Source organism: Trachemys scripta, chromosome 1, assembly GCF_013100865.1.
Source record: "Trachemys scripta elegans isolate TJP31775 chromosome 1, CAS_Tse_1.0, whole genome shotgun sequence".
Taxonomy (NCBI): Eukaryota; Metazoa; Chordata; order Testudines; family Emydidae; genus Trachemys; species Trachemys scripta.
In genome coordinates, this window is record NC_048298.1 from 343,774,203 (window position 1) to 343,789,462 (window position 15,260).

General features: G+C 44.4%; 1 protein-coding gene across 1 annotated transcript; it reads right to left on the bottom strand.

Moving 5' to 3' along the window:
- Nucleotides 1-11,528: 11,528 nt before the first annotated feature.
- Nucleotides 11,529-12,476, bottom strand: LOC117873128 (olfactory receptor 52M1-like). Its single transcript, XM_034762181.1, has one exon. It carries the CDS (start codon nt 12,474-12,476, stop codon nt 11,529-11,531), a length of 948 nt encoding a protein of 315 aa, XP_034618072.1.
- Between the last annotated feature and the right edge of the window lie 2,784 nt (nt 12,477-15,260).

Below are 15,260 nucleotides of genomic sequence, written 5' to 3' on the forward strand. Positions count from 1 at the left end.
AATATAAAACAGATTTATTAACTATAGAAAGATAGATTGTAAGTGATTATAAGTAATAGTGTACAGATCAAAGTTGGTTACCTAAAAAATAAACAAAATTGCAATCTACATTTCTATACACTAGACAGGATTTGAATCAAGTCATCTGTCACTCTGATGGTACCCACTCCCCTCCAGGAGCTGAGATAGAACACAGGAGTTCTTACGAGATCTCTCTCTGCAGATATTGTAACAAAGTAAGAACACACATTAAAATTTCAAATCTAACCAGTGTCCTTTAAATGACTTGCCACAAGATGCCAGAACTTGTTAGTATTAGAACTGACTGGGTCTACGATTTATTTAATTTTCTTTCTTTTATATAGAGACTAGATACAGTGCTCCTCTCTGCTAATTGCTAAGTTATCTGCCAAAAAAAAACCTAGAGATCTCAAGAGCCGAAGTAGCCCCTGGAAACATGGCTAAAGTTGCCACCTCTACCAAAATCTGAAATGGCTCCTTTGTAGCTGTGGATGGGGAGGGATGTGTGTCAACAAAGGACAAGGACAAAGGACGAGAACAAAGAACAAAGAGTGTGTGTGTGTGTGTGTGTGTGTGTGTTGCTTCTGCCTAGCCAAATGGGTTTGTTGGTATAATGGGAATAAGTAAAAGCAGTTAAAATATTACTGGGCATGGTGGGAGTATAATATATGAATGCACACTTTAAGATTGCCTCAACTCTTATCTCAAGGCAAGATCAAGCAACCAGTTGGGAGGGGACTGCAAGAATTGGGGGGAAGGTATAAAACACTAAAAGGGTGAAGAAATGCCTGTCCCTGACCATAGCACAACCTCATTCTTTACCCCTCCAATGGGACCCAAAAGAGGTGGGACAAAGACCTTAGATTCAAGACTCCACAAAACAGAAGATGACTATAAATTGTAAGGGGTGGTACTGAGGGTGTGAATTTCCAGAATAATTATGCCTGCTAAGGAGGGGGGCAGATGGGATACTGGGAAACAAGGCTCTAAGTCATAAGAGTTATGGACATGCTTGCTGGAAACTAACCTCAATAAACATCTCATTGCCTGCACCTCAGACTTCTGGTCTTCTGCTTTCTGTCTGCATGACAAGAACCAGAGGAGAGGGTGAAGGGAAAGCCCTCCAACAGTGAAAGGGGGAGGCAAGGAGAGGAGTGAGATCTTGGGGGAAGAGGCAGAGCAGGGTTGGAGCTTTGGCAGAAGAGGTGGGGAAAGGGGCAGGGCTTAGGGGGCCCAGTTACCAGCAATTAGATTGATGGCAACCCAAAGAGTTATATATAGAAGTGGGTTTTAGCCCAAGAAAGCTTATGCTCAAATAAATTTGTTAGTCTCTAAGGTGCCACAAGTACTCCTGTTCTTTTTGCAGATAGAGACTAACACGGCTGCTACTCTGAAATATATAGTCCTGTTTCCCATTTTGTCACACTGACGCAGCACAGTAAGATCAGAAAATAATTTAATGTCTTTTTCACCGTCCAGTAAGTGATTCAGGGAAGAGGGCCCAACACATGCTATACTGATCCCCTGAATTGTCCCTCTCACTTTCCTTTTTCAGGAGTGTCACCTGTGCTTTCTGTTTCTCCGACCTCAGCCTCACACACATTACTGAATGAACAGACATTTTGCTATAATATCTGGAGAGCCATTTGTCCCGTAAGTCATCATCAATATCCTCATGGCAAGTCCCAAAGGAATGTAGCCTCCTTGCAAACCTAGCGCTGCCTAGATCTATCTCTGGGAAGGTGTTTAAGGTGGTCTGGCTGTATATTCACACAATGGCAGTACTGAAGCTTTTGTCACCCATGTGATTGCTGGCTGTGTAATGGCATTTCTCTATATGTCCAATTCAGAATTTGCTGATCTTTCACTCTAGTGATGTGTCCCCAGCAAGAAAACTGCCAAAACTGACCCAGGACTGATGGGGGCAGTTGCTGTGTTCAGCTTTCAAAATCCTCACTCCTGATCTTGTGCTGCCTATTGATACAGAGCAGCTTCTGGAGACCAGGAGCATTGAAAACGTCAGCCCAGAGTTCCTTGGCCTTCCTCAGACATGCCCCCCCCCCCGCCCATATTGCTCCCATCCATGGGAGTACCCATTGTTCTATAGATCTGCAGTGTTGCAGGAAACCTGCTGACATGACATCTCCACAAAGGCTGTGGAAGGCAACAGGGCAGCAGCTGCTGCTGTACGAGAGCCCACATGTTTTGAGCAGCCTCCAGCCCTGTCTATGAAATTGACACCTGCCCAGAAATCCCTCCAGACAGGTTAATACTGAGCTGGTTGCAGTTTGCAGCTGCAGGCTGCTTGCTGGTCATGGCCAGGGACTTCATTTTACCTGGATTAATAACCAGACTAATGGGCACTGCTTCTTGTACAGCCAGATCAGCTCTCAGATATAGCGATTCTCAGTGCTACACCTGCCATTGCCACTGAACTCTATAGAGTGGCATCCCTATAGTGTTTGAAACTGGCACCTAGGGTGGGTGTGACACACTGTATCTCAGGGGAACACCCTGCACCCCCATGTTCATCCTTATAATATGATTGTGTGGTATCCAATAGAAAGTTTGTCATGTCGGGTGTCGTTGGAAGGCTCATGATGCACTGAGCATTGTTGTTATAGTAATGTTATAGATTTTAATTTCATGTATATAGTTATGAGGCTGAAAATTTGTCCTCATAGCTTAAAACGAGCCCAGGCAAAAACTCTCCATGAGCAGAGCGGAAGTTCACACCTCATCAGGGCATGTATAGGACAAACCCAGCCCAGCCTCACAGGAACAAAGGACACTGAACTAGGCAGCAACAAAGGATCTCTTGGACTCTCAAGTGAGTCACCCCCCTTCCCTTGGTCTGTTTGGGACTATGATGAGGTAATGATCACCTGACTCTGAAGGGGGGGGCAAAGCCAAGAGAGAAGAAAGAACATGACAAAAGGGAGAGACATTTGCCCTGCTCTCTCTCTTCCACCTACATCTATAGGCACCACACCAAGTGACTGAAGTGCTGGTCAAAGAGGAGATCCTGGCTGAAGAGCAACCAGCCAGCCTGTGGTGAGAAGCATCTAACTTGGAAGGGCACTGAAAGTGTTAAGATCTGCTTAGAATGTGTTTTGCTTTTATTTCATTTGATCAAATCTCACTTGTTGTGCTTTGACTTATAATCACTTAAAATCTGTCTTTGTAGTTAATAAATGTGTTTGTTTATTCTACCCGAAGCAGTGCGTTTGGTTTGAAGCATGTCAGAGGCTCCTCTTGGGGTAACAAGGCTGGTACATATCAATTTCTTTGTTAAATTGATGAACTCATACAAGCTTGCAATGTCCAGCAGGCATAACTGGACACTGCAAGACGGAGGTTCCTAGGGTTGTGTTTGGGACCGGAGATATTGGCTATTGTCATTCAGTGGCACAGTCCAAGCAGTGGCTGGCCAAAAGTGCTCACTTTTGTGCTGGGAGCAGCTTACATGCCAGAGGCTGTGCGTGAACAGCCCAGGAGTGGGGTTCTCACAGCAGAGCAGGGTAAAGCTGGCTCCCAGAGTCGAGGATTGGAGTGACCTAGCAGATCACTGGTCCAGATAACAGCAGGGGAAAATCACAATGTGGGCTTGTCTACACCACACAACTTTTAGCGACAAAGCTGTGTCAACACAGCCTTGTCGCTAAAAGTCACCGTGTGTAAACGCTCTTTGTCGATACTTTGTCAGCATTTTTGCTGACAAATACTTCCAGCCCCACGAGCTGCATTAGCTTTGTCGGCAGGAGAGCGCTCCTGCCGACAAAGCCACGTTTACACTGCCACTTGCATCGGCAAAACTTTTGTCTTTTGTGCGGGCGGAGGGGGCTTTTTTAAGTACCCGTCAACAACTTTGCAGTGTAGACAAGCTCTGGGATGCACATTAGAAGTGGCAGAGAGACAGAGGGAAGGAGGTAAAAAAAGCACAGGGCGAGACGGCTCACAATGCACGGAGTGGGAGAGAGACAGATGGGACAAAACCCACTAGAACAGGGACTCCTTGTCTCTTCCATTCTAGGGAGCACTTTCCAAGGGAGAGACAAATCCCCTCCCTGTTGCTAAACTGGGACTGATTGGCTCAGGGCAGCCCAGCTGGATCAGTCCAGGAACCAGAGCACTCTGGGAAACACCGAGGGAAAAGGCAAGTGTGCCACATTTGAGTGAAGAGAACATCTTGTGGACACTACACAGAAAGTTTGAGATGGCCCAGCCACACTCCCCTTCCAGTCACAGCTCCAGGTTTGCTAAGACAGTCCTTTTCAAGCTCCCATGCCTGGACACCCACCAGGAAGCTGTGTTTGGTTCCCACATGCTGGCCCCTTGTGCTGTTGGGTCGGAGCAGCATTCAGGCACTATTCTGGCTCTGGGTTTCTAGGCCCACTCTGGGATGAAGTTTCCATACTAGCACCTCCCACTAGGAGCGGAGACCTGCACACGAAACACCAAGGTCCTGAGACTAGTTTTGACCCATCTCCTGCAGACTCTTAAATTGCTTCAGCACATTCTTCCCAGAGGTCCCCTTGGGCCCACTCTTTTTGCAGTTTCTCTCTTTCAGGGCACACAATCATTCAAGCAAACACACCCAGGCCTTGTAAAAGGAGTTGCTAAAACAATTCCTCTACTTTAGACAGGACAAGAGATATCCAGTGTGGTGGGTCCCTCCCTGGCTGCTAATTGGAACTGGGGTACAGTTCAGACCTCTGTCTCACCAATATGGGGTCCCTCTTGCACTGTGATGTTGTGACAACCTGGAAAACCCTCCAAGCTTACACTCACACCAACAATCACAGGCAGAGACCACATCCAGACGTGCTCATGAATGCTCTGGGCAATCACTCATGAACTCACATAGGGAAGCGCCAGCCAAAAAACCCCCAGCTCCCTAACCTAGGATGCCAGAGCTGTACTGTCCATTCCTGGTCAAAAGCCTGACCACTATGCCTTTATTATCCATTTCACCCCTCCCTTGATGTGAAGAGGACCCTGCAAAATCATTTGTTAAATGAGCTGAGGTTTTCCCCAAATTTTAAGCAAACCACACTGTTTTAGGTAAAATATAAAAAACAGCTTTATTGACTAGATAAATTCATAGATTCATAGATTCTAGGACTGGAAGGGACCTCGAGAGGTCATCGAGTCCAGTCCCATGCCCGCATGGCAGGACCAAATACTGTCTAGACCATCCCTGATAGACATTTATCTAACCTACTCTTAAATATCTCCAGAGATGGAGATTCCACAACCTCCCTAGGCAATTTATTCCAGTGTTTAACCACCCTGAGAGTTAGGAACTTTTTCCTAATGTCCAACCTAGACTTCCCTTGATGCAGTTTAAACCCATTGCTTCTGGTTCTATCCTTAGAGGCTAAGGTGAACAAGTTTTCTCCCTCCTCCTTATGACACCCTTTTAAATACCTGAAAACTGCTATCATGTCCCCTCTCAGTCTTCTCTTTTCCAAACTAAACAAACCCAATTCTTTCAGCCTTCCTTCATAGGTCATGTTCTCAAGACCTTTAATCATTCTTGTTGCTCTTCTCTGGACCCTTTCCAATTTCTCCACATCTTTTTTAAAATGTGGCGCCCAAAACTGGACACAATACTCCAGCTGAGGCCTAACCAGAGCAGAGTAGAGCGGAAGAATGACTTCTTGTGGTCTTGCTCACAACACACCTGTTAATACATCCCAGGATCATGTTTGCTTTTTTTGCAACAGCATCACACTGTTGACTCATATTTAGCTTGTGGTCCACTATAACCCCTAGATCCCTTTCTGCCGTACTCCTTCCTAGACAGTCTCTTCCCATTCTGTACGTGTGAAACTGATTTTTCCTTCCTAAGTGGAGCACTTTGCATTTGTCTTTGTTAAACTTCATCCTGTTTAACTCAGACCATTTCTCCAATTTGTCCAGATAATTTTGAATTATGACCCTGTCCTCCAAAGCAGTTGCAATCCCTCCCAGTTTGGTATCATCCGCAAACTTAATAAGCGTACTTTCTATGCCAATATCTAAGTCGTTGATGAAGATATTGAACAGAGCCGGTCCCAAAACAGACCCCTGAGGTACCTCACTCGTTATGCCTTTCCAGCAGGATTGGGAACCATTAATAACAACTCTCTGAGTACGGTTATCCAGCCAGTTGTGCACCCACCTTATAGTAGCCCCATCTAAATTGTATTTGCCTAGTTTATCAATAAGAATATCATGCGAGACTGTATCAAATGCCTTACTAAAGTCTAGGTATACCACATCCACAGCTTCACCCTTATCCACAAGGCTCGTTATCCTATAAAAGAAAGCTATCAGATTGGTTTGACATGATTTGTTCTTCACAAATCCATGCTGGCTGTTCCCTATCACCTTACCACCTTCCAAGATTTCCTTAATTACTTGTTCCATTATCTTCCCTGGCACAGAAGTTAAACTAACTGGTCTGTAGTTTCCTGGGTTGTTTTTATTTCCCTTTTTATAGATGGGCACTATATTTGCCCTTTTCCAGTCTTCTGGAATCTCTCCCGTCTCACATGATTTTCCAAAGATAATAGCTAGAGGCTCAGATACCTCCTCTATTAGCTCCTTGAGTATTCTAGGATGCATTTCATCAGGCTCGGGTGACTTGCAGGCATCTAACTTTTCTAAGTGATTTTTAACTTGTTCTTTTTTTATTTTATCCGCTAAACCTACCCCCTTCCCATAGTATTCACTATGTTAGGCATTCCTTCAGACTTCTCGGTGAAGACCGAAACAAAGAAGTCATTAAGCATCTCTGCCATTTCCAAGTTTCCTGTTACTGTTTCTCCCTCTTCACTAAGCAGTGGGCCTACCCTGTCTTTGGTCTTCCTCTTGCTTCTAATGTAAAGATAAATTTTAAGTGACTATAAGTAATGGCAGATGACAGAACTAAGAGTAATGGTCTCAAGTTGCAGTGGGGGAGGTCTAGGTTGGATATTAGGAAACACTATTTCACTAGAAGGGTGGTGAAGCACTGAAATGCGTTACCTAGCGAGGTGGTGGAATCTCCTTCCTTGGAGGTTTTTAAGGCCCGGCTTGACAAAGCCCTGGCTGGGATGATTTAGTTGGGATTTGGTCCTGCTTTGAGCAGGGAGTTTGACTAGATGACCTCCTGAGGTCCCTTCCAACCCTGATATTCTATGATTCTATGAATAGCAATCAGATCAAAGATGGTTACCTGAGAAATAAAGAAAATCACAGTCTAAGTCTCATACTCATAGACTCAGGCTAGGTCTACACTGCGGGGGGCGGGGAGGTCCGACCTAAGATATGCAACTTCAGCTACGTGAATAGCGTAGCTGAAGTTGCGTATTTTAGGTCGACTTACCTGGCTGTGAGGACGGCGGCGAGTCAACCGCAGCCGCTCCCCCGTCAACTCCGCTTCCGCCTCTTGCCGCGGTGGATTTCCGGAGTCGACGGCAGAGCAATCAGAGATCGATTTTATCGCGTCTTCACTAGATGCGAGAAGTCGATCCCCAATAAATCGATTGCTACCTGCCGATCCGGCGGGTGTGAAGACGTGCCCTCATAGACTTTAAGGTCAGAAGGCACCATTGTGATCATGTAGTCTGACCTCCTGCACAATGCAGGCCACAGAATCTCACCCACCCACTCCTGTAACAAACCCCTAACCTATACCTGAGTTACTGAAGTCCTCAATAAGTGTATTTAGTCATACACTAAATTGGATTTGAACCAAGCAATGTGTCACCATGTTAGATAGTACCAACAGTCCATTAGGCTTCCATACACAGGCTAGAAATCCCTTAAGCTTGGCACCAGCACTTCCCACAGTTCAGTCTTTGTTCCTCAGGTGTTTCCAGGTGTTTCTGTGTGGGCAGTGAGGCCACTGGTTTATGGCACTGCCCCTTTTATAGTTTCTTCAATATGATGGGAATCCCTTCGGTCCAAGCCAATTTCCCAGCACAGTTTTTGGAAGGCTCACCAGGTGGAGGATTAATGTTTCCTATGGCCTATCTTTCCCTTAAAAGCCCGTTATCTGGAATAGACCCTTAACAATTGGCTGTCTAAATTGGAAGCATCTTGCCCTGTGGGTGTCACCTAGGTGCAACCACATTTGGAATACAGATACATACTCAATATTAATAACTCCAAACACAAAAATGATACATGCATACAAATAGGATAATCATATTCAGCAAATCAGAACATTTTATAAAAGATTCATCAAAATTATGTCATAATAATACCATAATCATATCACTGTGATGAATATTGTACGCAGAGTGTCACACGCAGGTCTAGGTAAACACAATATGACACCTGCCTGCCATTCCTTGCCTCACCGCCCTGGAGCATTCTTTGGGATTTGGTCAAAGCTCTCTATGGTATCAGGGGGGCACCTTATGCAACTCATGACTTCCTCCAGCTGGAGTCTGGCTCTCTGCTGCAGCCATAGCCCTGCAATCAAAGAGTCCCTTCTCCCATGCTTGTGCTGTTAACAGGGTTTCCTCCCATCTGGATTTTACCCGGACAGTCTGTTTTTTGGCTTCTGTGTCCAGGTGCCATTTAGGGTTGCCAAGTACCAGGTTTTCAATGGGAAAGTCCAGTGGAAAAGGGGATCTGGCAGTGTCCAGTTATTGCAGGGCTGGGGGAGGTGCCAGGTCATTCGCCCCATCAGCAGCTGCTCAGGTGAGGCTGCCTCCTATTTGTAGGCCAGCTCCATCTCAGGCTGCAGCATCTCCCATCCCATCCCCAGAGCAGAGGGAGCTCAGTTGGGCAGGGCCACTGTTTAGGGGGTGCGGGTGGCTCTAGTCCCACCTGGGTTTTGTACCTGAGGTCTGCTCACAGCGGAGGCCCTAGCCCCTGATGGAGCTCTGTCGGAGAATAAGAGAGTTCTCACTTTTTGTTTGGGTACAGCAAATCAGATACTTTATTGTCTCTCTATCAATTGCATAGAGGGAGAGAGCTACACAGGTCTCTCAACAGGTAAACAATTACAGCAAGCATTTATACCTTTTGTTACAGACAATAATGAGCAACAGCTGCATTTTGTTTATACATAGGTCATTCTGATATCTTGTTTTGCTCACTAATGTAGACTCTCAGTCTACATTCCATATTATCTACACATTATCTACACAAGGTCGCAACAACTTCTCACACAGTTCGTTCCCACTCGCCTCACACATTCCTCGCTTCTCCAAATCTCGCGTTATTAGGGTTACAGTTAGCCTGACTCTTGCTAACGAACTGTCATGCATTGCATCCCCTTCCTGTCAGTTCTTTCTCTGCTTCCACAGCTCTTAACTGCAACACAGCTTGAGAGTGATATGTGAGGAGTGCAGTGCTTCTCCAAGCTTCCATCTGTGGGGCAGGGAATTTGTTCAGAAACAGAGGCAGGATGATTAAATAACAAAAGGCTTGTCACTAAACTAAGTTAAGGATCATTAGATGAGATTGAAAGCATTGCAAGGCACTTAAAAGATCGGAAGCAAAGGGTAGGAATAAATGGTGAGAATGGAGAGAGGTAAATAGTGGTGTCCCCCACGGGTTTGTCCTGGGACGAGTCATATTCAACATATTCATAAATGACCAGAAAATGGGGTAAACATTGAGGTGGCAAAATTTGCATATGATACAAAACTACTCAAAATAGTTAAGTCCCAGGCACACTCTGAAGAGCTATAAAAGGATCTCTCAAAACTGTGACTGGGCAATAACATAGAAAATGAAAATCAATGTTGATAAATGCAAAGTGATGCACATTGGAAAACAAAATCCGAACTCTACATCTAAAATCATGGAATGTAAATTAGCTGTTATCACTCAAGAAAGAGATCTTGGAGTCACTGTGGATCATTCTCTGAAAACATCCACTCAATGTGCAGCGGCAGTCAAAAAAGCGAACAGAATTTTTGGAATCATTAAGAAAGGGGTAGATAATAAGGCAGAAAATATCGTAATGCCTCTGTCATAACTATAAAGGGAAGGGTAACAGCTCTCCTGTGTACAGTACTATAAAATCCCTCCTGGCCAGAGACTCCAAAATCCTTTTCCCTGTAAAGGGTTAAGAAGCTCAGGTAACCTGGCTGGCATCTGACCCAAAGGACCAATAAGGGGACAAGATACTTTCAAATCTTGGGGGGGGGGAAAGGCTTTTGTTTGTGCTCTTTGTTTTGGGGGTTGTTTGCTCTTGGGACTGAGAGGGACCAGACATCAATCCAGGTTCTCCAAATCTTTCTGAACAAGTCTCTCATATTTCAAACTTGTAAGTAAACAGCCAGGCAAGGCGTGTTAGTTTACCTTTGTTTTCTCAACTTGTAATGTACCTTTTACTAGGGTGTTTACCTCTGTTTCCGGTAACTTTGAACCTAAAGCTAGAGGAGGGTCCTCTGGGCTCTTTAAGTTTGATTACCCTGTAAAGTTATTTTCCATCCTGATTTTACAGAGATGATTTTTACCTTTTTCTTTAATTAAAAGCCTTCTTTTTAAGAACCTGATTGATTTTTCTTTGTTTTTAGATCCAAGGGGATTGGATCTTGATCCACCAGGAGTTGGTGGGAGGAAGGAGGGGAGATGGTTAATTTCTCCTTGTTTTAAGATCCAAAGGGTTTGGATCTGTGTTCACCAGGGAATTGGTGAAGAGTCTCTCAAGGCTACCCAGGGAAGGGAATTAGCATCAAGAGTGGTGGCAGCGGACCAGATCTAAGCTGGTAGTTAAGCTTAGAAGTTTTCATGCAGGCCCCCACATTTGTACCCTAAAATTCAGAGTGGGGAAGCAGCCTTGACAGCCTCTATATAAATCCATGATACACCCACATCTTGAATACTGCATGCAGATGTGGCCACCCCACATCGAAAAAGATATATTGGAATTGGAAAAGATTTAGAAAAGGGCAACAAAAATGATTAGGGATGTGGAACGGCTTCTGTATGAGGAGAAATTAATAAGCTTGGGACATTTCAGCTTGGAAAAGAGATGACTAAGGGGGATATGATTGAGGTCTCTAAAATCATGATTGGTGTGGAGAAAGTAAATAAGAAAGTGCTATTTACTCCTCTCATTATACAAGAACTAGAGGTCACCAAATGCAATTAATAGGCAGCTGGTTTAAAACAAACAAAAGGAAGTGTTTGTTCACACAATGTACAGTCAACCTTTGGAACTACTTGCCACAGGATGTTGTGAAGGCCAAGACTATAACAGGGTTCAAAACAAGAGCTAGATAAATTCATGGAGGATAGGTCCATCAATGGCTTTTAGCCAGGATGGGCAGGGAGAGTGTCCCTAGCCTCTGTTTGTCAGAAGCTGGGTATGGGTGACAGTGGATGGATCGCTTGGTGATTTCCTGTTCTGTTCATTCCCTCTGGGGCACCTGGCATTGGCCACTGTCAGAAGACAGGAGACTGGCTAGATGGACCTCTGGTCTGACCCAATATGGCTGTTCATATGTTCTTATATTCAGTAAGTGATTCAGGAAAGAGGGCTTTGCACTCCAGAAAACCAGAGGAAAACTTTAGGTCCCTTTATGAGTAAAGAGCCAGAGCAGCCTGTCCCGGATCTGCTTGGTCCTCACCCCGTAGATGATGGGATTTAGCATGGGGGGCATCAGGAGGTACACGTTGGCACTGAGAACATGGAAATGTAGGGGCACACTGTGGCCAAATCGGTGTGTCAGGATGGAGAAGAGAGCTGGGATGTAAAAGGCTAAGATGGCACAGAGGTGGGAGCCACAGGTCCCAAAAGTCTTGAGCCAGGTGTCCTTTGAGGGGAGGCCTAAGATAGCCCTGAGAATCTGAGTATAGGACACGGTGATAAAAAACACATCCAGACCTGTGATGAAGAATGCCAAAGACAGGCCATAGTAATTACTGGCACTGATGTCAGCACAGGCCAACTTGACCACAGTTATGTGATCACAGTAGGTATGGGGGATGATGTTGGTTCTATAATAGGGGCACCGCCTCACCAGGAAGGGATTGGGTAGTACAAGTATGCTGCTGCGCAAAACCACAGTGAGACCGATCTTGGCCACCATGGGGTTTGTCAGGATGGTAGAATGTCTCAGGGGATTACAGATGGCCACGTAGCGATCAAAAGCCAAGGCTACTAGGATCCCAGATTCCATTGATGAGAAGCAGTGGATGATGTACATCTGGGTGAGACAGGCACCGAAATCGATCTCCCTGGAATTGAACCAGAAGATGCTCAGCATTTTGGGCAGGATGGACGTAGATACAACCAGGTCAGAGACAGCCAGCATGCAGAGGAAATAGTACATGGGCCCGTGGAGGCTCGGCTCCGTCTTCACGATGCACAGGATGGTGAAGTTCCCGAAGATGGCTATGGCGTACATGGTGCAGAAGGGGATGGAGATCCAGACATGGGCCGTCTCCAGGCCAGGAATGCCCAGCAGGATGAAGGTGAGGGGGTTGGTGAATTTGGTTGTGTTGGAATCTGACATGGAGTAGGGGAGAAATTGTCCAACTCTGAGGCTGAACGGTGTCTCCTGCATATACCGTATGTTCCCCCAGCTTCCTGTATGTGCCCAGGCTCTAGGGTGATGGTCGCAGTACAAATGCCTGGATGGAGAAACAATGTTAATATGAGACACTACATGCACTACTGAAGGCTGTTGTCATGGGAGAAACAGATTGGTCACTCTTCACACACTGAAAATGACATTTTCATTATTCAGATAAATTAATTATGAAAAAATTACCCTACTTATGCAAATTCCATCTTTTATGGTGCTCCGTGTGTAGGAAATGATAATAGGCACCAGCAGGAACCACTAGGGTGGATACGCCTTATAATGGGATAGAGAATACACTGTTCTGGATATGTGTTCAGTTATGGTCACCCAGTCTCTATAAAGGATATAGTAGATAGAAAGGGTATTTCCAAGAAATTCTATGAGAATAGGAGAGGCTTGGAAAGAAAGACTGGAAAGGCTTGGACTGTTTCATTTAGAGAAGAGATACATAAGGGGGCATATGACTGTGGAGAGGAAAATAAACAATGGAAGAGTTTACATTCAAATGGACAGAGAGAGAACAGTTCCCAACCAGTAATATCTAGAGATACTTAGTGCTTCAAAAGGCTAATTCCTCAAAGCTGAGGAAATCATTGATGGTGAGGAAAATACCTACTTTGTCAGATGCAAGTAGTAGAAATTTCCAGAGGCAGGCAAGAATCAGTCCAGAGATAATGAGAAAAACCTGTAGGAGAACACTTCAGTCTCCCTGGACACACAATCGGAGATTTAAAGGTAGCCATCCTCCACCAAAAAAACTTCAGGACCAGACTTCAAGAGAAACTGCTGAGCTTCAGTTCATTTGTAAATTTGACACCATCAGCTCAGGATTAAACAAAGACTGTGAATGGCTAGCCAACTACAAAAGCAGTTTCTCCTCCCTTGGTGTTCACACTTCAACTGCTAGAAGAGGGCCTCATCCTCCCTGATTGAACGAACCTTGTTATCTCTAGACTGATTCTTGTCTACATATTTATACCTGCCTCTGGAAATTTTCACTACATGCTTCTGACACAGTGGGTATTCAACCCCGAAAGCTTATGCTCCAATACGTCTGTTAGTCTGTAAGGTGCTACAGGACTCTTTGTCACTTTTTACAGATCCAGACTAACACGGCTACCCCTCTGATACTTGATTAAATAGCTAAAAAGCCACAATACCAGTCATGAATATGGACAAATTTGGCTAAAAACCCACTCCAGGGGCAAAGTGAAGGCAGCTAATGTGGGGTGGGGGAAAGCAATATATAAAATATATAAAAATGGGGGGAAATCAGGAATATAGATAGCAAGAACTACAAATTAGAAGTTATGATTGATAAAGGACGTTAAAGACATCAGGGAAAAATCAGTGCTTGGCACGGCTAAGGAGGTTATTAAGTATTTTCACAACAAACGAAATCCTAGAAAAGGTTTAGGCAAAATTCTAGAGGGAGAAAGGAAACTTGTTAATGCTGCAGAAAAGGTAGATATATTTCATATATATTTTTGTTCTGCATTTGGAAAGAAGCAGTATGATGTACTCATACCACATGAGGTGATGAAATACTTTTCAGTCCATTAGCAATCAAAGAGAACATTAAAGAGCATCTACAGTAGAACCTTAGAATTACGAACACCAGAGTTACGAACTGACCAATCAACCACATGCCTCATTTGGAACCAGAAGTACACAATCAGGCAGCAGCTGAGCCAAAACAAACAAAAAAGGTAAATCCAGAACAGTTCTGCTTTAAATGTTAACTACTAAAAAGATAAAGGGAAAGTTTTAAAAAATTGAAATGTTATGAAACAATGGAAAAGCTGATATGGATTACGTCAAAAAAAGTCTAGTCATATAATTAATGCTAATCAACAACATGGTTTATGGAGAAGTTGTCTTGTCATATAAACCTGATTTCATTCTTTAATTAGAGTACACATTTGGTTGACCCAGGGAACTGTGCAGATGTAATAGACATTGATTTCTCTGAGGCATTTGATTAAGTAGGGGAAAACATTCAGATAAAAAATGAATTCTCTACAATCTTAGTAGCACATACATTAAATGAAAAAAAATCTGGCCACCTGACAGATCTGAGAAAGCAATTGTCAATGGGATGTTGTCAGCAAATGCGGCTGTTTCTAGTGGTGTTCCGCAGGGATAAGTTGTTAGGCCAATGTTATTCAATATTTTCACCAATGATCTGGAAACAAATATAAAATAACTGCAGATAAAATTTGCGCATGACCCAAATATTGGCAGAGTGGTTACAATGAGGCGGCCAAGGCAGGTACACCAATTGATGTGGAGCATTCGGTGAGCTGGGCCTATGAAAACAAAATATTTTAATACAGTCAAATGCAAAGTTATCCTCTTGGAACAGGGAATGCAGGCCCGACCCATAGACTGGGGCACTGTATTATGGAAGGCAGGGACCGTGAAAACAATTTAGGGCTCACTGGAGTAACCTAATCGTTGTGAGCTCCCAGTGCAGTGCTGTGGCCAAAAGGGCTGATGTGATCCTTGGATGCATAAACAGGGGAGTGGTGAGTTGTAGCTTGGGAAGGATTTTACCTCCGCACATGGCATTGGTGAAACCGACTGTGTCCAGTCCTAGGGTCCACATTTCAAAAAGGATGTTGAAAAATTGGAGTGGGTGGAGCAAAAAGCCACATAAATGATTCAGGGCTGGAGAAAATGACGGAGTGTGAGAGAGACTTAAAGAGCTTT